Raw genomic sequence first — 27,449 nt, forward strand, 5'->3', positions numbered from 1 at the left:
TCTTTAAATTAATTACTTATGAAGCTTGTTATCGACATATCCATATAAAAATGAAATTCCCCAGACTTATTATTAACTCATATTGGGATCGCATATTTTTAGATCAAATCCAAATTGCATAATCTAATAATCTATGATACGCTAGCCAAACTATGAACTTAACAACTAGTAATGCTTGTTTGCTTAACCAAACCAATGTTCTCCATGTTATGATGCCTACAAGGTATTGGCTATCTTGATGATTTACTGTTCTTATTGATTTCTTATGTCATGATTTATTATTTCTTCCAATTCCTCTAAAACTGTTAAGGAATTGATTTTTGAGTTCCAACAATAGTTTAACAATTTTGTTGCTGATTATATGTCTATTAAACGCTACTACTACATTGTGATATGTTCCTTCCGGAGTACTTAGAAAATGATACTATAGTAATTTTTATTGGAGGTTAATTCATTATTTTTCAGCTTCAGTATTAGAGACTCTTAATCCGATGAAAATGAGTATTCTGTTGTGTACGTGTATGTACTCCATTGATAGTTTCATTTTTGGCCTTTTTTGGAATGTTCATCTCAATGAACTTAACTTGGTTCAGGGCCTCACAGCTTCTGACATTAAAGTGAATGAACAATTTCTTGGTGATATAAGTTCTCAGTACAGGAGTGGTAAAACACTTGTTGATGTCAAAGTTGATACAAATTCTAATGTAAAGTGGTTATTACTCTGTACTACTGTGGTAACACACTCTATGTTCTTTAGTGTACGACTACAAAGTCAATTGACTTCCAGTTGTAAATTTCCTTGTTCCTCAAATTGACAACTATGTTTTTTATGGATTCCAATGGTATTTTGTAATCCCTTATGTGCTTGCTATGCATTACCTAGATGCTGATTCTCTGAATTTCCAGTGAGACATGCTATATTTGTTATCAGGTCTCAACAAAACTTACTGTAGATGAATCGTTTGCTGATGCAAAGACTAAGTTAAGCTTCAAGCTACATGATCAGAAGTCCAGCAGGGTTAGTTTCCTACAAATGCACGAGCCTAACTATTACTCTGTTTATTCGCCTATGGTGATGCGATTTTTTTTAGTAACTCAGTTTCTTCTTGGTTATTTCTTGTTGTCTGTGAGATAGGCACATGGGTTGGGTTAATATTTCATGCCTTGGAAAGTAAATGTTCATATTTCTTTCTTTGAATGTTAAATATTTGGTGACAACCTACGTTACTATCAGTTATCTGTCTGAAACGCACTAAATTCGCATGGGTCAACAATCTAAAGGATTATATACCTTAGAAGACATAGTTGGAATGTATATGCCTTCTCATATAATATCAATATTTTGATATACAAATGTCACATGATAGAGCTAGTTTATTTTGAGAAATCATTCGTGATTTTTATCAAAGTTTTCAAAGCACTTCAAGTTCAACTCAATTAAGTTTTAAATCACATAATCTCTTCCTCTTAGCTTGTCTACTTTCAAATATGAGCCTATAATAAATATAAGTCAATGGATAAGTTCTTAGAATAATAAATTGCAAAAATATAATAAGATTCTCTGTATATATTCCTAATACCAAAATGAGTGACGCATGTATTGGATGGAAGTATTGGATTTTGTAGAATACTACTAAAATTAATTTATAACTTTTATGACCATATTAAATGATGCTCCTAGGAGATTTGGTATTGAAATTAATTTTCCACATGTCCATAAATATACGTTGGGAAATCATTTGGAGTTGGATTTTATATTGGCACATCTAAAACCATATAAAAACATGGCTTTGATATATTTTGGTTTCTTTGACTTTGGTGTCACCCTCATAACAATTCTAGTTTGTTGTTTCAGCTCCCTCATATTTACTGATTTCTATATATATCACATTTTGTCTATATATATATATATTTTTTAATGAATCTAAGAGAATTCAAAAATTCTAAAAATGTTGCCTATACTTTTTCAAATTTATATTGTTCTTAGCTTTTGACTTTGATATTGTTACGTTGTATAATGAAAAACTATCACTAGTAATGATTATGGCCAAGTAATAGTCTTAGGCCATGCATTTATCTTTCTTAGAGAAAAAAATTTACTCTGTTTCTAAATTTTTAATTCACTTTTCAAGTTTTGAAAAAGTTATAATTTCCCTTAAATTTTGCGAGACCATACCATTTTTTCCTCTCAATCTAATGTAGTTTTCCCCAAGTAACAGTCAATAAATTTGCATACTGAATCGCCTCTAGTAGATCATCCCACAAGCTCACCCCCTCATTTGGCACCCGAAGTTAGACTCTGATCATGTCCCCTCTTGTTGCAGCTTGATGCACGTCCAGCACCTTCATCAGTAGTTAGTTATTTTCAATTCTAGCATTGGCTTGACACCGACCCCATTGCTAGAGTTTGCTGCAGCAATTGGCAGCAGGGAACTTAGTCTTGGAGCTGAGATTTGATTTGATAGTGCATGTGCATCTGCTTCTTTCACTAAATACAATGCAGGGATAGGCTTTAACAAGCATGATTTTTCTGCTGCTTTTAAATTGTAAGTACTCTCCCTAATTACTATTATTGATAATATATAATATCATTGCATATAATGTGATTCTTTTTGTAGAAATATTTGTTGCATTTCCAGCATTTTATAGTTACAGTATCAAGATAGTGAACGGCTGGCACTTTCTTCGAATCTAGATCATTTCTATTCCCAACTAATCTCTTTTAAATGCACCATGTAGAAGTAGAACTGACAAGCGAGAGACCCTGAAAACTTCCTATATTCATGTGCTCAATCCAGGCAATGGAGTTGCAGAGGCTGATGAAATGGTTCATAAGTTCAACACATATGAGAACGGATTTGCCATCGGAAGCTCGCACAATCTCAATCCATTGACTACGATAAAGAATTGATTTAACGACAGCAGAAAATCTGCAGTGCTGTCTGTGTTAGCACCAGTGGAGGCCAATATTTCTCTTAACGGTTTCCGCCGAGTTTGATCCGCAGGCAGCAAGTGCACCTTCCAGATTTGGTCTGGCTGTAGCCCTCGATCCTTGAGCAATCAAGAAATGGGCAACTTCAATGGCCTAGTCATATTTAAGTAGTTGTTTCGCTTTATTCCTCATTAGAAATCGAGAATTGGATATGTTTATTAAATGGGTAGTGCTAAATGGTCAGAATCTGACCAGCTAGAATGTATACATGCATACATATACAAGGACATTTTATTAATATCAGATGTGTATATTAATTACATGCATGTATTATAATTGGGGGATACAGATTTCTAGTTTGTTAGATTCTAGCTAACAAGTTTTACTGTTATTAAATATCCAAAAACAATTGGCTTAGTTGAAAGAAGAGAAAATAATTTTGTTAATAAGTTAAATTAATCTTTTCTTTGAAATTGATATTCTCTCTGAATTCGATAATCTCCTGAATTCGATACTCCTCTTGATTTTGATATTCCCCCTGATTTGCTACTTTCCTTTAACTTAGCACTTCTTGATTATCTTTATTAGCAACAATTAACAAAGATACTGACCTTTAGTATCCTGGGACCTTAGTCATTAGAGAATTTACTGTTCATTACATTAATGTTTATCAAAATTATTTATATCTTATTATGATTATTAACTTAAGTTTGATTAAATAATTAATTTTAAATTTAGGTATATGAAGTTATCTTTTAGTTTAAGTTGAATGAAATAATTTGGTATTAATTCAATAAGAGTTAATCATTAACTTTTACTTGACTTAATTAATAATTTAATACTTAAATAATTTAATACTTATTTGACTTATATTAATTGATGAGTTGATTGTCTAATTATGAGTATTTTTAATTTTAAGTTTTAATTAGGTTTAACTTAAGATAAATTATTCATTACAGATTTGAATTGACTCAAAGTTAAACTTTGTAAATAAAATTAAGTTTAAGTCAATTTTTAATTTATATAAATTATAATTATGATTTTGATTAACGTCAAAATTAAAGTATATTAAGTTAAATTGAGGTTAAATGTTTTTAAAAAAGAAATAAAAGATTTTTTAAAGTTTTTGTAAATGATTTATTTATTTTTTTTGTTTTTGAAAGAATTTTTAAAAGAATTTTTGAAAGAATTTTAAAATGATTATAAAAGTTTTTAAAATAATAATAATTTTTAAAATAATTTTTAAAATGATTTTTAAAATTTTAAAAATGCTTTTTAAACTGTTTAAAATAATTTTTTAAATTTTTAGAAGATTTTTTTAAATGATTTTAAAAGTTTTTAAAATGATTTTTAAAGCTTTTTAAAATAATTTTTTAAAATAATTTTTAAAAGAATTTTTAAAATTATTTTTAAAGTTTTTTAAAGTAATTTTTTAAATAGTTTTTTTTGTATGATTCTAATTTAGTTTAATTTTAAGTTTAATTTAATTTTTAATTTTAAGTTTAATTTTTAATTTAATATAATTTAATGTTAATTTTAATGTACTTGAATTTAATTTTAATTTTAAGTTTAATTTAATTTTTAATTTAAGTTAATTTTTAGGTAAGTTAATTTTAAATTTAAGTTAATTCTAAAATAATTTTAAAATAAATTTTTAAGTTAATTTTAAAATAATTTTTAAAATAAATTTTTAAGTTAATTTTTAATATAAATTTTTATGTTAATTTTAAAATAAATTTTTAAGTTAATTTTAAAATAATTTTTGAAATAAATTTTTAAGTTAAATTTAAAATAATTTTTAAAATAAAATTTTAAGTTAATTTTAAAATAATTTTTTAAAATAGATTTTTAAGTTAATTTTTAAAATAAAATTTTAAGTTTCTTTTAAAACATTTTTTTTAAAAAAATTAAGTTAATTTTAAAATAATTTTTGAGTTAAAATAATTTTAAGATAATTTTTTAAATTAAAATAATAAATTCAAAGTTAAACTATTTTTTTTTTAAATAATCTTTAAGTTAAAATAATTTTTTTATTTAAAATAATTTTTCAAAATAACACTTTTTAAGTTAAAATAATTTTTAAGTTTAAACAATTTTTAAAATAATTTTAATAACAATAATTTTTAAAGGAATTTTTAATTTAAAATAATTTGTAAAATTATTTTTAATTTAAAATAATTTTAAAGTTAAAATAATTTTTAAAATAAATGTTTAGTTAAAATAATTTTTGAAAATAATTTTTAATTTAAATAATTTTTAAAATAATAAGACAATACATTTTTAGTTAAAATAAATTTTTTAAAATAATTTTTAAGTTAAGAAAATTTTTTTAAAATAATAATTTTTAAAATAATTTATAAGTTAATTTTTAAAATAAATTTTAAGTTAAAATAGATTTTTAAAATAAATTTAATTTTAATTTAATATTTAATTTAAGTGTAAATTAATTTAATTTTAATTAATTAATTAAATTAATTAATTTACATGTATGATTATCGGCAGCGCCACTCGAACCGACTCGATGTGCACAGCTGTCGGCTTTAAGATATTTCAATCCCGGATGTAATTGCTTATCACTCGTTGAAATCCCGGATGTAATTAGACCGGGATCGGTACGGTATACCGTACCCTAAATCGAATACCGTATACCGTACCGAAAAAATCGGTATTCTAAGAAATGATACCGATACCGTACCGACATTTCGGTATACCGAAATTCGGTACGGTATCGATAAAATACCATCATGCCGAAGTTATATATATATATTACATATAATATATAAAAAATAATTTTCTTGTAATGAAGGCAGTGATCATATAAGAACAAGAGTTGGGATTTCGGACCCAAATATGCAAGATTGAAGATTAAACCAGTAGCTAGTGGTCCCAGGATGATGGCTCGCCGGAGATTTGTCGAAATCTTGCCAGAAATAACTAAATGCTAGCTGGAAAAATAGGGGAAGCATATAGGCTTCAATCCCTACTAAAAATATCATAAATCCACCAAAGAAACAAAAGCTAAAACTCACCGGAAAATCGAACAAGAACTTGCGCAAGCATAACTCTCAGAACAGAGCTCGGTGATTAGATTTCTTCAGATTCAATGAAGGGGAAAAAATATTAGGGCTGGAGAAGAAGTTTCTAAGTTGTTGTGCATCTTCTCCGGCGACTACGTGCGGTGGTCGACTCGACTGTGGAAGGAAAGAATCTCGTGTCGCGACATGCACACCGACGGCGCAAGGAGAGAACATGGTTTGGGGCCGTTTAGGGTTTGGTTTAGGCTTTAGGGGAATCTAAATTAATCATTTAATCTATAGTTACTCGATATTTCGATATACCGAAATATTTTAAATCGTTACCGTTATCGTTACCGACAAATTTGGTACGGTATGATATCGTACCGAATTTTTCGGTATACCGAAATTTCCGATATATACGGTATGATTTTTCGGTATTTCGGTATTTCGATATTTTTTTCCAGCCCTAGATGTAATTGCTGTCACTCGTCCGCTGTCGAGTTTAGGATTTTTCACTCGCAAACGTAACAGCCCTGTGCCTTCTGCTAATGCCCGTGCCGATTTCCCCTCCATTATAAATTTCCAATCTCGCTGCTCGCTTTTCACACAACGCTTCAACTATGATAAAACTACTTTCGTTCTCCTGCTCCTGATGGCTTTCTCTATGGCGGTGGCGCCGCCCTCCTATGCCAGCCACGGTGATCTCAAGGCAGAAATCGGCCATGGTGGTCTCAAGGCGCCGCCCTTCGGTGCCAACCACGGTGATCTCAAGGCGAAAATCGGCCACGGTGGTCTCAAGGCGCCACCCTCCGGTGCCAGCCACGGTGATCTCAAGGCGCCGCCCACCGAGGAACCTTTGAAGCTGCCGAAGCTGCCGAAGTTGCCGAGGCTGCCGTGGCTCCATCTATGTTGCAGTTTATGGTTCAAAACATGCTCCAGAGCCATCACTATTCTAGTAATTCCAATTCCAGGGGTTCCATCGCTACCTCCGAAGTAACGAGAGATGATAGATTGTCCCTTTATCCTTAAATAACTAATATAAGGGACATGTTGTGATATGATATGATGTGATATGATCTGATCTGATGTGATATGATCTGATATTAGTAATGTATGCTATGATCTGATCTGATATGATATGATCTGATCTAATATAAGTAATGAATATGATATTGACTTATTAATCAAGATATGGGTGACCTGACCCTATTTAATTGGTTGTTTTACTTATAATTATTACATGAACAAAACTAAATCGTAAACCATCTCCTCTTCCGAATGAATACTAATTCAATTAGCCTTATTCGTTGTTCTTAAAGATGCGTTTTTTAAAAATTTTTAATTTTTTTTAATTTTTTATATTTTTTAAATTTTGTAATGTTTTTTATATTTTTATTTTTTTTTATTTTTTTATAGTTTTTTTACCATTTTTTTTTGTTTTTTTTTAAAAATTAAATTTTTTTTATATATATTTTCTATTTTTTTCTTTACATTTTTCTCTTTTTTTTCACATTTTTCTTTTATCCGAGGGTATTTTGGGAAAAAAAATCGATAACCTCGGAATCAAGAAAAACCTTAATTTTCCGAGGTTTTCCGATTCCTGATTGCATACCCCTTTTGCTGACGTGTCGGGCATAGGACATTACTCGGGAATCATCGATTACCTAAATCAAACAGAGTTTTTGTTGATAACTTTGAATAGATAATCAAGATTATTAAGGATAATCTCTAATCAAACGCACCCTAAATAGTCATAGTCCTCATTCACATCATCCTGCATAACCATTTCACCACCCCAACTTTCCCTTCGGCATCGAATCTGTTGGATGTTATCTCAACCAAGCAAACTGGTATAATGTAACAAATTAATACAAATAGCACATATAATTAGAATAAATTTTTAAGATAAAAAACCAAGAAGCGTCAATTACTGACTTTGCACGTACAAAAACACCAACTTTTACATAGATATATAAACTCTTACAAACAATGTCACAATGATATAATAATGGATGAGAAAAGCATGGCTTAGCTTAAATCGGTTGAAGCCAAACCTTGGCTCCAAGCTCCTCCCTCAGTATCTCAACGATCCCAAAGCCAGTGATCGCCTTTCCTCTTCCTAAACGGAGTAAATCTAGGGAGTAAATCTTCTTGTTTATAAAAACAATATATTAGGGGATAAACTACTTATAATTATGATCAGTTTATAGTTATGATCCGATTACAATTGGTTACGATCCCTTCCTATGTTTACCGTCTTCAGGTTATAATTTGAATCAGGGTGGGCGATCGGAGGCCCGACAGTGGACAAGTGTCCAAACAGCCTGGCACCGTGTGGAGGGCGGCCTCTGGATGACCACCTGTTCTGATCCAAATTATAATATGAGAAGGACAATAAATTCAAAGAGAAATAACAATCAATTATGATCATGATCTTATCATAGTAAAAAATGATTCATTTCCTAGTCTATTTTATTATGAATAAGAAGATCTGATCTGCTTTCAAAACCCTCGACAACTTTTAAATTCTAATTGCCAGTGTGGCGTTCTGTTGGATCATGCTCCGGCAAGTGATAAGCGCTCTCTAACATCTCTGATCGTTAGATTCTCGATGAGTTTTTTTATACAATCCTCAGTATATCATGTAAAGGTATTAAAATCTATTATTCTTTATCATTAAAAAACATTTGAATAACTTTTTTTGGAATATATATATATATATTATTAAATCATATGTTTTTATTTATTAATTTAAAATATAAATCTTGGATCTAGAGCCCATAATAATTTGAATTTTTTATTCAATATCTAGATGAACCTCTCTTAAGTACCAATTTTAGGAGTACATCAAATCTTTAAATTTTTTTATTCAATTTTTTAATTTCACCGACATCTCCAAAATCTTGGGCCTCCAGCATGTAGGCTCATTTATAGGCAGCACACCGATTTAAGCCTAATCTTGCTTAAAAAGCATTGAATGGGCCCACTTGTTGATTGGATATAGACATGATCATGATTTCGAATATGTAGTTTGACGATTTGAAATTGTTGACTTGACCATTTGACAAGTCGACTCTTCATTTTAAAAGTCTAAGACAATTACGGTTTATAAAATCATCTTATATGATTCACAATTCATTATAGTTCTCTTCAAAATTATTGTTTATATTTTATTTTTTAAAATATTTAAAATTTTCATTAATTAAAATTTGAAGAGATTAAATTGCTGAATACAAAAGGAAAGTGTTGAATTGAATTTAAATTAAATTCATTAAATAGTTTCGGAGATAAAGATCATATAAATTTAAATTGAGTCTTTATACGTACTCAATTGGCTAAAGCGTAGCATATTTACTACAATGAAGGAGAAATAAATTTTTCAAAGATAATTTATTTTTTTTACATAATCTAAAAATGAATTATAAGTAATGTTAACATAATTATCTTTTACTAATATATGAATTTAAATTGAGAACATATTAAATTTAAATGGTCAAATATGATAATTAATTTTTTTATTGGTTTCTCAATAATTGTTTCAAATAAAATTATTATCTCTCTTTATTTTCTCTCTCCCACACCTTATCTTTTTCTTTTCTACACGCGGTATCGCCAATGTTAAAGCCACTCACGACTATCCAACGCCATCCAAATTGGCAGGCGCATGGTCGGTCCGCAAAGATGATAAAATCACTCTTCGACTAACACAGTCATTATCCCTACACATTTCGAGGGCCCATGCAAAGCCTCTCTATCTTCTTCGGGTTGCTTCCTACCGGCTTCCATCGGTACTAGAGCTTTTGATGGCCATGAACGAGGAGGTCCTCGGCCTCCTTGTGTTCAAGGAGGTGTTGTAGGACTTGATGGTCTCGCTGGTGTCGTGGAAGGAGGCCGAAGCCTCCCCCTCATCCACTACAACTGGACACTCATCCAATGGGACGACGGGACTAGGTGTGTCACCCGCCTTGTACTCGAGGTACTCTCCCTCTCGACCCTCTCCCTTGCGGCCTCAACTACCTCCTGACGCTTGCTGCACTCTCCCTCTCTCATGTCCCATTCTGGCTGGGCTCTCCTCTCCCTATGCTTCTCCTCGACCTCAATCGCAAATCCTTCTCCAGCTGCGTCTTGCGGGACCTCGCGCTCCTCCCCTTGCGCCTCTTTGCCTCTCCCTCGACCTATCCTCCAGCAAACTCGTCGAACTGACGGTTACGATTAGTTTGGGCCTTGAATCGTAACCGACCCAACTACTACCAGACCCGTTATGATTCAGGTCCAATGACCCAGATCAATGGATAACCAATCCATTAACTTGATTATGAGCCTAGGTTAGATTTAGTTGGTGTTAGCTAGAGCCCTAGAACCAATCATTTGATGATTGTATTATGGACTTATTGTATCATATTTTTATATTAATAAAGGTATTTGTTTGGTTATTATACTTACTTGTATTGGTGCCAAATAAACTAAGTATAATAACGTCCTTTAGTAGAAGGTTCTTACCTATGTCAATCGATTGGTTGAATCGATAGTGAGATGATATAGGGAACACTACTCTTAATCATTTCTAGTCGAGTATTAACATTCAGGGACAATGTTAATGGAATAAGACTAGTATGTAGGTCAACTCGATGACTTGATCTCACAAGTCATGGATATAGAGATATCAAGTTGACACATGGGTATACATTGGAGTATCATGGATAACAATGTATACTGAATGACCCGCCATGAGAAAGTATCATGGATCGTTATATGAGTGTCATATACTTTCTCATGTGGCTATTAGTATGACTACTAATCCTTAGACCTGAAGTCACCATAGATCCCTACATAAGGAGTTATGTACTTTGGTTTCGTCAAACGTCACCCGTAACTGGGTGGACTATAAAGGCGATTACTGGGTATATAACAAATTATGCAGAGGGATGTGAGTGATGTAGATGAGATCTATCCCTCCTATATGACGAGAGAGACATCGGTATTCTTGATAGAGTGAGACCACGAAGTGCATAGCCATGCCGAAATGAGTCAATATAGGATATTGAGCACATTTGATTTAGTGAGTCTACTTGGAGTTCAAGATTTAGATTGGTCAGAGGATGACACGGTCTATGCCTCACATTGACCAATCTAGATGTCTAGGATAGAAGGACACTTGTCATATATTGTGAGGAGTCACAAGGTGATGTTGGATCTCAACATTCTTGTAACTTGGGTAGTAATGATGTGTTGCTAGATACCGCTCATTACTTATACTCCTAAATGGGTTTAGGGCATTGCCAACGTTACAAGAACCTATAGGGTCACACACTAAGGACAATTAGATGGAGATTAGGTTCATATGATGAACCAAGAGGATTAGATTCATTTGATGAATCAAATTAGATTAAGAGTAATCCTAATTGAGCTAACTTGAGTTGGACTCCAGTGGATTCATGTATTCAATGAGTCTAATTTAGATTATGACTCATTAAATTAACTTAATTTAATGAATTAGATTCATTATATTAAGTTGGCTTGAATCAAATGGTTAGATTAGATCAACCATGGAAGAGATTTGGTCAAGTTTGACTTGACTTGAGAGGAAGATTAAAAGTCAAGTTTGACTTGACTTTATGCCATCTCATTTGTGAGTTGGCATTGATGTGGACCAATGATGTTACTCCACATCATCATGGGTGCCACCTCATGGAAGTTACAAAGCCATTTTCTTTAATAGCTTCACATTAATTGCACTTAATGCAATTTTTGGGAGTTACACTTTGAATATGGCCGGCCACTTTTGAATGGGGATGAAATTGATTTTCCTCGTTCAAGTGTATTATTCCTTCTTCTTCCTCTTGGAGCTCTCTCCCTCTCCCTCTCCTCCTCAACTTGGCCGAACCACACATAGGTGCTAGCACACCTTTTTGTGTGGTTTTCTCCACCTACGTGTTCGTGTGGATACTTCTAAAGGAGTATCTATCTTGATACTCTTGAGATCCGACACCGTTTGGACGAGCAGGAACGCGAAGGGCTTCGCTTCAAAGGTATAACTCGTTTCATGTAGATCTAGGAGTAGATCTAAGTAGAAACTCGTACTCATAATTTAGTTTTGAAATCTTTTCTTCGCACGAGATCCGTTGGCTAGGGTGATTCGGGGTTTCCGCGACGCGAAAAAGCGATTTTCGCGGCCCGAAAAACCCAACAGTTGGAACCCAACCCATGTCAATAGGATAGGTGCCTTAAATAGATCAGATAACGTCGAATCTGGGATGACTAGCCTAACCCTATAGAAGTTTCCCATCAACCACTAGAATAAATCGGGAAGTACTCACGACGCGTAGCCTAGAAGACCAGCCATAGAAGTTTCCCATCAACCACTAGGATAAATCGGGAAGCACTTACGACGGATGACCTAGAAGCCGAACATCCTTTGGTTATGCGCCCCATTTGAAAAAAAAATCTATAAATGCATTGTAGCTGAGAATCAAACCATGAGTACTTGAATGATAACTGGACACCCTTCCACTATACCATAACCCTGGAGCAATTAAAAACTTATAATTTAACCACGAAGATGTATTAATAAGACTTCATTGACTTAATTTTTATTTAACACTATGTATCTAGCTTTGCCAATTAATCATGGGAGTGACCAGCCTATCCCCACGAAAATTTTCCATGACCACCAAAGTAAATTGAAAAGTATTTGTAGTGAGGGGTCTATCGATCTAACGTTTTTAGATCAATCGTCTATTAAAAAAAATTTTCCGTTAACTTACCAATTGAAAAGTCGTCTTATTGCACCATTGTCCCAAGACAATGAGATTGTTACTTTTGAACCTTAACAAATGAGAGGACAATATTTTATAAAGTGTAATGTACTTTTACTGGAGCACAGTTCCTCTGGTCCGTAATTTGCAGATCAGATGATGGTCCAGAATATTAAAGAGAAAGTCAGATTTGTATGTATTAAGGAAAAACTCTAAAAGACATATTTAAAATAATACATATATGTATTTAGACGACCAATATTATTTTGATTAAGTAATATGAAACTATGACAAATACACACATCGTATGTAGAAAAGAAAGCGAAAGATAAAAAAAAAGACTTGATTAGTAATAATAATAAAATAAGATAAAATTTATTTAAATATAAATAATGATATAGGAAGTGATAGGACATAGAAGGATTCATATAAGATTATATGGTTATTATATTATTATTTTTCCTCAAATTAATTGACCATATTTAAATTTGATAATTCATATTTAAATAATACACTGTATTTGTACCAACTCAATTAATTGTGAATAGTTTAATATTTATCACTAAATTCTAACTTACATGTTGAATCCGTATCGTGTCCCACGTGAGCAACAGTGAGGCCGGATCTAGTAGAGGTCAACGATAAGCACAGACAACGTTCCACCGCGAATCTATCGTCTACTGTCCACCTGGTCCTGCACTATAGTTTTATATATTTATGCGAGCACAAAAAATTATGGTAATTTTTTTTTCACCTAATCTTGTAGAATTTTCAAGAACATATCATCAAAACCCACATAAGAATTTTCTTGGGCGAAAATAAAAAAGTCCACTAAATTTATAAATTATCAAAGGATATCCTTTTAAAAAAAATAAAAATAAAAGAGATGTCCTTTTAATAGCTTTATCTCAAAAATACCAGTTTATCCCGTGTTATCTTAGAAGAATTTACTGAGTAACTATTATAATATGTAAAAATTATCATATAGTTACTATAATATATTTAGGATAAATTTAAAATTTAGAATTCATATTGTGTAAAAGTTACTAAGAGGATGTTTTAAGAGTTTATAAGTTGTTAGGTCTTATTTTAAAAATAAGTTGTTAAAATATTTGGGTGAACTTATTACAATCGACTTAAAGGTATTGATGTATTTGGTATTATAAGATCTTTTTATTAATAAAATTATCAAAAAGGGTATAATAATATTAATAGAGGGTTTTGGATTTTTTATTAATAGAGGGTTTTGGATGAATTTTTACACCGAAGGAGAGAAAATTGGAAAGAGACGTTGGCGGAGAAGATGACACAGCGATGGAAGAGAAGTCGGTAGAGATAAAAAGATATTATACTTATAAAAATTTATGGAGGATAAGATAAGTATTTATGAAATTATATAAGGATATTTTAGAGAACAAATTATTAAAATAAGATTTTTTAAGAAAAGTAGGATCTTCCCTACTTTTTTAAAAACAGCTTATTTTGACAGCTTATAAGCTGTTTGAAAAAAAATTTACCAAACAAACTTGAAGAGCTTATAAGCTTCAAAACAGTTTATACACTGTTTTAGAGAGCTTATAAGCTCAGTCAAATACCCTCTAAATAACTTATACAATATGTAGAAACTATCATTAGTTGCTATAATATGTTTAGTGTGACTTAGGATTTAAAATTTAAGATTTAGGGTCTCTTAATACTATCATATCAAAATATTATTGATCAACTTGTCAAAATTATTTAAACTTTATCAAAATCAATTTTAAATGATTGTAAAATTATTATTTAATTACTACAAACCAAAATTCATCATAAACAAATTGTAGCAACTACTCAATAGATTCTGTATGGCGTAAACTCTAACTCCTAAATCTTAAACTCACTATAACACATTATAGCAATTACTAAATAACTTCTACACGTTATAACTATAAGATTATAGACATATAAGAGAGGATGAATCACGTATATTTTAAAAACTTTTTCTTTTTAACTTTTTAAAACTAAGTGCAAGTGCGCAGCAGCAGAATAAAATAAATTAAGAAAAATGAAAACGAAAAATTAAAAACAACATGATCAATTTACTTAGTTTGGAACCTTTGACGACTCTTATTCCAAGTCCCAAGTTCGTTGCACCTTTCTGATCGGTAATCTACTAATAAACAATCGATCACAAAGAGGAGAATAAGGAAGTGTAATAACCTACACTTCCTTTAAGCAGTAATGTAAAAACTTTAAAATAAATGTTACCAATACAATATGACGAAGTGGAAGCACTCGTGTATTCATGTTGATCTACTAGCAATGATTAGGCATAGTTGAGTAGTAGTGACACCGTACTATAATAGTAGGATGATCTCGAAGCAGCCGGATAGTCACATATTAGCATAGAGAAGTGATTATCAAGCCTATGCTTGAAGCCTCCTTTTAAGCAGTGTTGGAGGCGCCTCCAATAACCCAACGTGCCTCTGATATCGCTTATCCAATATGCAATACTCGGTTTCTATCCATGCAAGGGGTGTCTTCAATGGCTCTGTGGCGCCTCCAATGCACTCCGAGGCTCCTCCAATGCGCTTTAGGGCACCTTCGCTCAACGAACTTTTATCCCCAAAGTTTATTCACGCAAGGGCGCCTCCACTATGTCCAGGGGCCCCCCCTGCAATTTCGAGATGCCTCAAGCACTATTCATTTGAGGCTGAGTTATGCATTTTAGCTTCTGCAAAATCCAATAGTCCAAATAACAAATATACTATGCAAAACAGAGTTAGCACAATAGAAATAATACAACATTATTAATTAGATCTACGAAGATCGGGATTTAACCATGGTCTCAGCTTTGACTTCTAAAATGAATATAAATTGGATCAACACCTACAGTCCCACTGAGACTCATCCTCACTGGATCATTCTCCTCCAGTACTTACCTCACTTATTATTATAGACTTACTTGACCTTGATCTCTTGACCCACAAAGTCTTTCTGTCATATGTCTCATGTGGAGTTCAGGCAATCATTTGATCTTTCTTGACTCAACTGGACTTCTTGCCAACTATCTAATCCTCTCTGACTCAGTCGAACTTCCTGTCAATCGTCTGAAAGACTCAGTCGAACTTCCTGTCAATCGTCTGATTCTTTCTGACCCAACTAAAATTCAACCTAGTGTTCGATCTCTATTAAATCTTTTAGTCATGCACACTTAATAAAAAGATTACAACACACATTTAATTTTAATCTATTTATCATTTACCAAAATTTAAATTTACTGTTGATACTAACTACTCAAGTAATAACAGAATTTCTACCCGTAATAGCTATTATAATACTGAATCAAAGATTTTGGATATTCTTTGGATTTTTACCCCTTTTTTAAATAAAAAATAAAACAATATTATTGTAGTGTGCTTTTAGATAAAACTGGGATGAAGGCCTTGGTTTTTTTGGGGGGTGCGCCAGCAGATAACAACTCATTCATTCATTGGGCACCAGACTCTGTCATCAATGCCTTAGAATCGGTCGACAGGTTCTGCTGGAGCAGATCATAATCCAATTCCAAGCTCATCACCAAGTCCAACGACATCAATATTAAAATATCAGATCTTGGGAGGGCACTTGCTTGCATCTGTTCTTCAACAATGGTGGTGGCATCAGAACAGCACGAGCAAATGCAAACAAAGAACAGTCAATAGGAGGCGAGGAGGAGAAAGCAAGGGCAAATAGCACAAAAGAAAGATATCTTATATGTTTCAAGCATATATATATTTATACATGGTGAATATTTACACTCCTCAGGAGCAAAGCTAAGCTTTTTTTACAAGAATAATTCTTAAAACTGAATCAGAAAAGATAGATTTGGTTTTTCTTCTCCTTCATCTTCTCTCTCGCTCGAATTTCGTATGTACATAAGAACTTGAATTACAAACAGAAAGATTGGTGCTAGAAAAAAATGTGATGTTGCAGAGGAAAAGCTTAAGGCCATGCGAAGTACCTCAGAGCTCCATCCATGGCGACTTCAAAATTTCTTAGGATTCTGTGTTGATGCTATGTTAAGAAGCTAATTTTAGGGGGATTGATTGGTTGGTTGGTGTTATTTGGTAGAGTAGAGCTCCAAAAGGAGATCGGGGGTTTGGTTTAGGCCACCGCGGTGATGCTGCTGCAGCTCCTCCGGCGGCCGCGGTCGAGGCAGTCGAAGCCCTCGACACGGATTGCCGCAGGGACCAAGCCGAACTTGGCGAGAGCGAAGCCGTGGTTGGGGGGCATCGGCGGGTTGGATTGGGTTAGAGGTGAGGGGCCGAAGGGTGCCGGAGGGCGGTCGTCGCCGAAACGGGCGTCGTGGACGACCGGGTTCGCCGCTCGGCTCGGCGGAGAGCCGCAGAAGAAGGGTGGCGAGGAAGCTACTTGATTCTGGTCTCCGCCCTGCGACCAAATATTTAAATTTTATGAGCTAAAAAAACAAAGTCTGAGATCGCCGGAAAGAAATTTTCCGTTGGAATTTGGTATAGAAATCGATCTGACAAAAGATAGAGAACAAAATCTTACCTTCGATTGAAATATGTCAAGGAGATCTGCCCCAGCCTTCGAATCGGAGAAGTCTATCTGATAACTGAACAAGGAAGAAATGGTAGAGAGACTGAATTAGGCGAGGGAGAACGAGAGATTCACGAAGAAAATGTTAGGGTTCAGAAGAAAGGGGAAAAAAAAAAGGTACCTCGAGTGCCACCGAAGAGGTCTCACAGGATCCGCGACGGCAGAGAACGGGCTCAGCCGCTGGGGCTTGGGGCAAAAGACCGGCGGCCTCCGCTCGGCGACGGCGAAGGTTGCCCTAATCTCTTCGCAGGCGGCGAAGGCGTTCGGCTGTTGCATCGCGCAGCGATTCATGCTTACTCCGATCCTTTCGAGATCCGCGATTGCGACGCCTGTAAACGCAGAGATCCACAGAATGAATCCACCGATCAAGCGGATAAGCTAAGAAAACAAGGATTCCTCAACCACATCTGGAACGAAACCAGGATAAGATCTAAAACCAGCCAAATTCCTGAGGAAGGGCTTCGGTCGAAGCTAGATATTTGAAATTTCAACACCGGTAATCCAAACCCACTCCATTTTTTTCAGAAAAAATAGCCAAAAATCCCTCGAAAGTCCGGAAAAAGCTCAATCTTTCTCATATGTAAGATATCATAACTCCGCGACAGGTTCAAAAACCTCCGATTTTAAGATCGAAGAAGCCGAAAAATACGTTAAATCGAAATGTCACCATCAATTACCTTTTTATCCTTCAACGGAGAGGGGGAGAGGGCCGAAGGGGATCGATTGTAACAGATGTACAGTACGTCGGAATAAGAACGGGATCGGAATAAATAAAATAAATAACAAGCTGGAAAAAAGGAAGAACGAAAGAGCGCAGAGAGCGGATGACCGGGAACCGGGAACGACCCGTCCATTGAAATGTGAAATCTAATATTTTTAATTTATCTAATTTATATTTTTAATATTGCCATAATATATTAATCGTCCCCTGTAAATTGCAACTTTTATTTTATATTTACCTTTTTTTTATTTCATTTATATTCGAATTTTAAAAGAACAAAAATGGTACGTGGATTTATGAAATCGTGTTTAAAAAACAAATCAAAAAAGGCGTCCATCCGATATATTTATCTTGAAAATATCACCTAATATTGTAGCAGTACATAATAGTTGTCATAAGGATGACAATGAAACATGGCGGGACATTTGTTATCCCTATTTTATTTTTATTTTTTTTAGATTCGGAAATTTTCTGAACCTGGATCTCCGCCCCTATCCCTATCCCATCCTCAAATTTAATTTATACTAGTGATCGTGTACACGGGACTATATTGAAATCACATTAACTTTTTATAATAAAATTATATTAATTAAAGTATTTTAATATTAAAATACTAAAGTATAGTCATTAGGGTACTTTTGAAAATGTGAATTATTTGGGTCTTTAAAAATCCGAATTGTTTGAATTTTCGAGTGTCACCCTTACGGCTTCCCTATGAAAAAAAATTAATTTAATTTAATATTATATTTATCTTAGTAAAAAAAACTAAGAAAAATATATTTTTTAACATTATTGGCCTAAAATATTTATAGAATCTTTTTTGATCATAGTATGAGACTAAAGAGAATTATATTTTTTTTATATAAAACAACCAGAGAAAATTAATGATCAGAAAAATTCATAATAATATGTCGCAGCTGAGTCTTAAACTCTATATTATTGATTGTTTCGCTTATGGAATTACTAATAACCCTTGGAATTATTTTTAGTGTGAATAGAAAAGGATATTAACGTAAATTCATTTTAGGCTTCACCTAGTTAGTAAAGGAGAAAATTTTTTAATAAAATAGTAAGATTATTATTATTATTATTATATCATTATTAGTAATGATAATATTAATATTAATATCAATATTATTATTATTATTATTATTTTCAAAAATATTAATATTAATATTAATACTATTATTAATATTTTTTAAAAAATCTTATTATTTAATAATAATAATAATAATAATAATAATATTATTATTATTATTATTATTATTATTATTGATTCGAGGATGTGGATAATATTCTCATACTCATCTCAAAAAATCGAAGATCTCCATCTCAATTTCAGATTTTTCTCATGAGATCCAAAATCGACGGAGAAAATTACCATCCCTAAATTATCATAATGCTTAAAAGTTAGAAGCTATGTTATAATCTCGGCAATCGATACTAAAACGCTCAATCTTGTATCAGTTAATTATAATTTTTTCGGTTTATCTCTTTAAACATAATTAGACCAATCGTATAGAACTATTGAGATGACAGTCATAAAAATTATTTTATATTTGGAACAACGTATTTACGGTGTATGTTTATGATTTAATTTTATTAAAATAAAATAATTAATTTTTTATATAGTATAAACTAGTACACATTATAGTTAAATCTTAAATATTAAAATTTTAATGTTTAAATTTAAAATTTAAAATACTATTATATAAAAATAATAGTGGCTACAAAATAACTAATACAACTCTCGAGGAGAACATACAAGAGTATGGAAGAACTATGAGATATTAAATTTTTAGATGGAACATCACGAATAATTCTTAATTTATTTTAAAAAGTTTCATAAACGGCATGAATCATCTCATTTAATGTTACCTAATTTAATTTTTTTTTAACAAAATAACTGTTAATCTGGTAGGAGTTAACCGCAGACATTGCATTACGATAGAACTAAAAATATAAAATAATATTTTAACAATTACTCGATAAATTGTACATGTACACTTATTTAAAAAAAACATGATATTTCTTTTAATTTGGGACCTAGTCTTGAGTTTTTGTCCATTTTAAAATTTTTATATTAAAAATGTTGAAAAGGCACCGGGAATCACGTGAGGATTAGGTAGATATACATGTCGCGTCAGGAAATTACAAATTGTCAACGCCGCGGCAATCCATGCAAAACCCTTGCAATTAAGTTATTTAATAAGCGTCTTTTGAATTTTTTTTGCATTTGACTAATTTATTTGAGTGTAATTTTTTCCCTTCAAAATGTTGAATCTTCAACTAATTTGCTGGTTTGACCTATTGCCTATTTGCTAGTTTTATTTCGATTGAATTTCTGTGTTTTTATTTAATATTGCAATAGTAAAACATTTGAAAAAGGACACCACTAATTATTATTAAAAACTTCTTAAAATAATTATTAAAAATATTTTGATTGAATTTCTATGTTTTTATTTAATATTGCAATAGTAAAACATTTGAAAAAGGACACCACTAATTATTATTAAAAACTTCTTAAAATAATTATTAAAAAAATAAAATAAAAGACATCTATTATATTTCAGAGCAAAAATATAAAAAGCCTGTCATCAGGAGGATTCATCGGAGGGATAGATCATTATTTTTACTGACGATATAATTCATAGTATTATAAAATTCCATTGATGAAAATAAAGAATACCGTCTTTTATTTCATATAAAAATTAACTACATTTAAATTAAATCATAATCGTCTTTCCATATTTAAATATTTAGATCCGTCACTCCCTATCATATTTGATAAATAGTTAAATGAACAACCATCAATAAAAATGGACGCCGTATGTTTTATTTTGAAATTATACAGGAATAATTATGATTTACGGTTGTAGTTACTTTATAGCTATGATAATGTATAATAACTATTATAATATTATTGTAGTATTATAATATATATTATTTAAGTAGCTACTACAATTATATAACTAACTATATTAAAATAATTTTAATCAATTTAAAATAATTTTAATAAAGTATAAATAATTTTAATTAAATTAATAAAAATATTTTAATATAATAGTATTTATAATTTAAAATTTAGAGTTTAATATTTAACTAGTCGTTATAAATGTTTTAATGTGATTTTGATCAATTTAAAATAATTTTAATAAAATTTAAAATTTTTTAACCCAATTTATTAAAGAAAATTAATAAATAGTATTTTATGCATAATAATTATGATTAAAATTAAATACTATACATTTATAATAACTATCTAAAAATATATAAAAGACTCTATAGATAATTGATCATATCCGAAAGTCTATGACATGAATGCTAGGGATGTGACGGTGTCATTGACCTTTATGTAGACTTCGCTTCAACGTACAACACAAGTAACGTCAGTACCGAGCTAGGGAAGGGGTCTCTGGTGATGTCCCTCTGATTCTCAAGTTAGTCTCTAACGAAGAAGAAAGCAAAGAACATATCAACAAGAAGATTGTAGCGCAACAGTAAAATATCGCATGTAACGCTACCCCCGCTGATACTTGGACCCCCTTTATATAGAGCTCTGGTAGCGCGCGTGTACGCTTCCTGAGGCGGGATGCATCTTATAACTTTTCCTAAAAAGACCTGTCAATAAAACCTTAACGTCCCAAGCATATTTCTGAAGTGACAGTGGAAACTGTTGGTGCAACATCCCTCAGGTCAAGGTTGACCTGGTTGACCAAGCTTGAGTCTTGGTTTGGGTTTCGATGTTTGACAATGCAAGGTTGATTGAAGAAGAGTCAAGTAGGTCAAGGATGACCGGATACTTGACTGGGAAGTCCTAGTGAGTGAAGCTAGGCAGGAGGAAAATCCTGGTGAGTGAAGCCAGATGAAAGACCTAGTGAGTGAAGCTAGGCAATTGGGAAGTCCTAGTGAGTGAAGCTAGGCAGGAGGAAAATCCTGGTGAGTGAAGCCAGGTGAAAGACCTAGTGAGTGAAGCTAGGCAATTGGGAAGTCCTAGTGAGTGAAGCTAGGCAGGAGGAAAATCCTGGTGAGTGAAGTCAGGTGAAAGACCTAGTGAGTGAAGCTAGGCAATTGGGAAAGACCTAGTGAGTGAAGCTAGGCAATTGGGAAAGTCCTGGTGAGTGAAGCCTGGCAAGAGGAATCCAAATGGGTCAAGGTTGACCAGACACTTGGTGAGAGTCCAAGTAGGTCAAAGGGATTGACTGGATACTTGGCACGAGGAAATACAGATAGGTCAAAGGGATTGACCAGACATCTGATGGAAGTCCAAGTAGGTCAAGGGAGTGACCAGATACTTGGCATGAATAGAAAAGTCTAAGTGGGTCAAAGGATTGGCCGACACTTGGTGGGAAGTCCTAGCGGTCAAAGGAGTGACCGGATGCTAGGCATGATGTACCAACAGTCAAGGTTGACCGGATGTTGGTTTGAGAGGCTTGGAACTTGGTTTGGGCAAAACCAGTGTTGGATCGATCGGTGGATCGATCCAAGCTTCTCTGGCGAGCAGAGCCTCGGATCGATCCGTGGATCGATTCAGATGTTCCAATCGATCGGTGGATCGATTGACGCTCGCCACGCGATAGCGCCGGATCGATCCGTGGATCGATCCAGTGTTTCGATACAGAGGCGCTCTGGATCGATCCGTGGATCGATCCAAAGCCTCCCGATCGATTGGGAACATTCGAATCGATCGGGATCCGACCGTTGGCGTCGATAAAGGCCGCAGCGTTCATTTCCTTCGGCATCTCTTCTCCGATTCACTCCAGATCTCTCGCAAAGCTCAGATCGCCAGTTCTTGAAGGATCTTGGAAGTTTTCCAAGTCAAGAGGCGGATCAAAGCCAAGAAGAGAAGCTAGGGTTAGGGTTTATACTCATTGTAAGCTTGTATCTCTTGTATCCTTTCCCTCTCTTCTTGTATTGAGTCTTGTAGGGCTTCTCCGCCCTTGGTAGTTACCATAAAGGAGAGTTTTATTTAGTGGAGGGTGTGTGTGTGGTGTGGATCCTTGGATTAGTCACCTCTTGTGAGGTGGATACCAAGTAAAACCAACCGTGTTAGCGTTGTGTGATTGTTTCTGTATTTTCCGCTGCACATCTTTGAAGGAACAAGCAACGCCGAGCAACGAGCGAACGCGACGAGCTATTCACCCCCCCTCTAGCTACTTTTGGTCCTAACAAGTGGTATCAGAGCGAGGCCGCTCTTCACCGGAATCATCGCCGGAAGGGTCAAGCATAACAAGAAGAGCTAGAGGGTGAAGAAGTTGAAGCAAAATTGTCAAAGTCAAAGAAATTCAAAAGCTCAACTTCTACAATGGAATTCCGAGATGGGCTCGGATTCGACACGAGGGTGGCTCCTCCATACACTTCCACGAGCTTCGATTCTTGGAAATCAAGAATCGAAAATTTTCTTATGATGGAGATAGAGCAATGGTTTGCTCTTATGGAAGGCTTCAAGACTCCAACAAACTCAAAGGGCAAAGTTCTCAAGAGGAGCAAGTGGAGCCAAGAGCAAGTCCAAAGGTGCGAGGCCAATGACAAAGTGACCAAGCTTTTGGTCAATTTATTGCCAAGCACCATCCTTTGCAAAATTGGAGAATTTGAAGATGCAAAGGAACTATGGAGCAAATTGGCCAAGCTTCATGAAGAGATCCCCTCCACTGTACAAGATCATGAAGAATCCGGAGAGGGTGACTCTTTGGAGCAAGATCAAGAGGAGGACTCCAAGGTTGAGAGATGCTTAACCTCCGAAGAAGAAGAAATCCAAGAAGCTTCATCCTCAAGGGAATGCAACGAAGGGAACAAGGAGGAAGCATACTCCTTGTTTCATATTCAAGATGATGAAGCCTCCACCTCTAGGATTGAGGGGGAGCAATCCTTGGTGACACCGGATCAAGAAGAAGGAGAAGCTTCTACATCCGGGTCAAGAGATGAAGAGATTGAAGAAGCTTCTACCTCCACGAGTCAAGAAAAATCAAATGGAGGAGAATCAAGATCGGATCAAGAGGAAGCTTCTACCTCCGGATCCAAAGGGAAAGATGCCACCCCTACAAGCAAAGGTATAAATATTTCAATTAAAAATAAAAATCATATTATATGCTTTGAGTGTAGGGAACATGGGCACTACAAGAGCAAGTGCCCTAAATTGGTCAAGAAGAAGGGCCAAGTGGCACAAAAGGGCAAGGCGAAGCCCAAGGAGACCATCCCCGGAACAAAGAAGAGCAAGGAGCACATTGTGTGCTTCTCTTGCAATCAAAAAGGGCATTACCGAAGTCAATGCCCCAAGGGGAAGAAGATGGTCAAGGCTCAAGGAGGCATTCGTCAAGGGGGAGCCTCCAAGGTAAAGAAGAAGGTAACATTTATTGAGCCTACCCCTTTACATTATGGTAAAAAGCATGATAGTTCTAACTTTTATCATTTTAATGCAATTTACCATAAAAATAGAAAGCATGAGGGCTTTAAGGAAAAACATGTGGCCCTACATGCTAAAACTACTACACCTAAGGCTAGGAATGTAAGTAAAAGTCTAGGCAAGAACTCTAAGGATTGTATCTACAAGCCTAGGCACAAAAATGCTCATGAACTTAATGGAAAACCAAAAACTAAGGACTTAGTGATGGAAAATCAAGTCTTGAGGTCAAGACTTGATAAAATGGAAAAGACCCTAAAAAGGATGGAAAACATTCTATTAGGGCAAAATGAGCATAACCTAGGTTTAGGGGTACAAAAGCCATCCAATGGCCATAGAGGTTTGGGATACAAACCAAAGGCTAAGAAGGATGTGCCTAGTTATCATAGGGTTCCATATAGTTATGGAACAAACTCTAAGTCTAGAGGTCAAGTCAAGGATACAAGGGAAGATATCCCTAGAAGTATCTTTGCAACCAAAGTGACTAAGACTTCTAAGAAGTCTAAGAAAGTCACCAACAAGGTCACAAGGGAGGCTATCCCTAGAGTTGACCTAGAAAAGGTGACCAAGGCTTCTAAGAAGCCAAACAAGGTCACTAGGAAGGTATCTAGGGAAGTTATCCCTAGTGAATACCTAGAGCATCCAAGGAGCACCAATAGGTGTTGGGTTCCTAGGAGCATTTTCTCTACCCCATAAATGGGTTAGAGAGTGTCAACTCTAAGTGAAAGGGTAGTTAACCCAATCATGAAGAAATTGACACTCAAGGAGCATTTTCAAGGTTTTTGTTAACCTTTGAAAATGAAATTGAATTATTATTTACTGCTTGAAAGAGTAAAATGTGCCTAATGGTGAAAAATTGATTTTATCTTAAAATGGCATAAATTGGGAAAACCTAGAGAAATACCAAGTTGGGATTTTGGTATTCTCTTAGAAATTTAAGGCAATCCGGGCCTTGATTTATGTGATTATTCTTGAGGAAAAATGGAATATGCCAACATTTGAGGATATGCTTAATTTTTAAGTGGCATAAACAAATCAAGAGAAATAGAAATGTCAATTTAGGTTTTGGCATTTCTTTGAAGCATTTAGGGCAATCTAGGTTTAACATTTTAAGTTAAAACAAGTGATATATTTTGGGTTAGCTAAGTGGTTAAGGATACTTAGATAGGTAATCTAGGTATATTTTATTTATGCTAAACCTTGCCATGATTATTTGCCCATCATATGTCATGACATCATGTCTATTTTTACATTTATATTTTATTATGAAAAATCCAAAAAAATACCATGTCATGACATTCATACATCAAGTAGTTATAGGATATTTTCTTTTGAAAATTATTTCATCTTGATGTATGCCATAACATAATCATGCATTAAGTTTAAATTCCTTGAAATTAAGGACAAATGTCATTTAACATCACTTATTAACAAGTGACATCCTAGGTGGATGTTTAATATCTTTAAAATGCCTAGATAGATATGCATGATCCCTAGAATAGGGTAAAACCAAAATCTCACATCTCACAAGGACTATAAGGTGACTTGTATGTGTTTAAGTGCACATTAGATACAAGTGAGATGTTAGGAAGATGAACAAAACTCAAGATGTTGATTTAGTGCATTCTTCTGAGTTTTAGGTTCATCAAAACACATAGTTATGTGTTTTCCCATCATTGGGAAAGCTAATGTACAAGTCATGTGCATTAAGCCCAAGGAACATGGTGGGATATTGGTTTGAAAATGTTTTCAAAATGATTTTGGAAAACCTTGGTGAAGGCTATCTTTTGATAGTAATCACCATTGAATAGTTAGACACAATCTTGAAGAAAACACTAAAGTTTTTGCAAGTTTTCAAGTTTGTGTCAATCTTTGAAAATATGAAGTATTTTCATAGAAAACTATTTTTCCTTGATAGTATATGCCCTAAATAATGCCTACACGAAATTTCATGATTTTTGGATTTTTGTAGAATTTTCTAGGGGTTTCTGAAGTTGGCTGATTTTGATATTCAGCTACTATCAGAGCTCCGATCGATCCATGGATCGATTGGAGTGCCTGAATCGATCCGTGGATCGATTCAGAAGGCAAGTCTCCCGCGAGCAGAAGCTCGCTAGATCGATCAGCCGATCGATCCAGGAAGTCTGAATCGATCAGTGGATCGATTCAGAAAGGTTCAATCGATTGGAACCCAACTCCAATCGATCCAAGTTGCTGATGTTGGCTGGGAAAGCCTGATTTCAGCATCTTTAAACCTAATTTAGTCTAGATAACCTTTCCAAACCCCTGAAAATACATTTGTATACATAAAAAGGGTGTTTTCGTGTGGAAAACAAGGATGGATTGGTTAAGGAAGGCTAAGTTGAAGTTTAGGTTGAGGTTTGTTTCAAATTTTGAATATTTGAACCTCAAAACTTCTAAAATTGGGTTTCCTAAAGTTTTGGAGATTCCAAGTCATTGTTGGTGCAATGACAGAAGTTACCACCATGTCTTTAGGGGGAGGGACTCTTACAAGACATGAAAATTATTTTTCATGAACCTTGGAAGGTGGTCAACCTTCCGTTAAGAACATGCTCAAGGTTGAGCGTTTGAACTTTAATGGGGAGTGGATATCCTCATTGTTCAAGTGGCTTCAAGTAGATAATGCTCAAGGATGGGCATCTACCTATATTGGGGGAGAATGTAGGGTTAAGGTTAATGAAGGGTATGGGACCTTCATTATCGTGTTGGTCACAACGAGTGAAGTTGTGAACAACGATGAGCAACTCTTCAGGGGGAGAGTTTTTCAACAATGGGGCATTTGTTGAAGAGTGTCCAAAATTGAGGCACGGGTTGATGTGTGCTCAAAGATGGTTTGATGTGTGCCAATAGGGGGAGAATGAAAGGGAGTAAGTTAGACTTTCATTACCTAGAGGGAGTTTGCCCTCTTAGGGGGAGAATGAAGGTCTTAACTTATGTATTCATTTCCTAGTGGCATGAAGAAGGTTTAGGCTATGGGATTAGCCTAACTTACATGTGGTATTGTAAGTGATAGTGTTGGTAT

The 27,449-nt window shown here is 34.1% G+C and overlaps 1 protein-coding gene, 1 long non-coding RNA gene and 1 pseudogene across 8 annotated transcripts; 2 read left to right on the forward strand and 1 right to left on the reverse strand.

Moving 5' to 3' along the window:
- The first annotated feature begins 521 nt into the window (after positions 1 to 521).
- Positions 522 to 3,056, forward strand: LOC121972759 (annotated as a pseudogene).
- Positions 3,057 to 9,621: 6,565 nt separating this feature from the next.
- Positions 9,622 to 16,515, forward strand: LOC121970982. The gene is made up of 2 exons (XR_006109044.1): positions 9,622 to 9,925; positions 16,099 to 16,515. It is a non-coding gene; the product is annotated as an uncharacterized LOC121970982 (long non-coding RNA).
- On the reverse strand, positions 15,871 to 18,111 carry LOC121970980. Of its 7 annotated transcripts, none has more exons than XR_006109042.1 (4): positions 17,407 to 17,927; positions 17,238 to 17,301; positions 16,687 to 17,114; positions 15,871 to 16,320 (listed from the first exon to the last, which is right to left on the reverse strand). XR_006109042.1 is itself a non-coding variant. In XM_042522015.1 (4 exons), the coding sequence occupies exons 2-4, from the start codon at positions 17,574 to 17,576 to the stop codon at positions 16,830 to 16,832; spliced, it is 519 nt and encodes a 172-aa protein (XP_042377949.1). In that variant the 5' UTR covers positions 17,577 to 17,614; positions 17,963 to 18,111; the 3' UTR covers positions 16,532 to 16,829. The 7 variants fall into 7 exon arrangements, 5 of the variants coding, with proteins under 5 accessions (XP_042377949.1, XP_042377951.1, XP_042377952.1 ...); XR_006109043.1 differs by having other exon boundaries at positions 15,871 to 16,325; XM_042522015.1 differs by lacking the exon at positions 15,871 to 16,320 and adding an exon at positions 17,963 to 18,111 and having other exon boundaries at positions 16,532 to 17,114; positions 17,407 to 17,614.
- Positions 18,112 to 27,449: the final 9,338 nt, after the last annotated feature.

The sequence above is a fragment of the Zingiber officinale genome, chromosome 4A (genome assembly GCF_018446385.1).
Source record: "Zingiber officinale cultivar Zhangliang chromosome 4A, Zo_v1.1, whole genome shotgun sequence".
NCBI lineage: Eukaryota > Viridiplantae > Streptophyta > Magnoliopsida > Zingiberales > Zingiberaceae > Zingiber > Zingiber officinale.

What these genes read in the sequence shown, in the direction of transcription:
- LOC121970980 (XM_042522015.1), bottom strand. Translation starts at nt 17,576, where the DNA reads ATGAATCGCTGCGCGATGCAACAGCCGAACGCCTTCGCCGCCTGCGAA. An exon ending in CCTCTTCGGTGGCACTCGAG is followed by an intron (nt 17,302 to 17,406) that starts GTACCTTTTTTT and finishes TTCCTTGTTCAG; the next exon opens with TTATCAGATAGACTTCTCCG. An exon ending in TTGACATATTTCAATCGAAG is followed by an intron (nt 17,115 to 17,237) that starts GTAAGATTTTGT and finishes ATTTGGTCGCAG; the next exon opens with GGCGGAGACCAGAATCAAGT.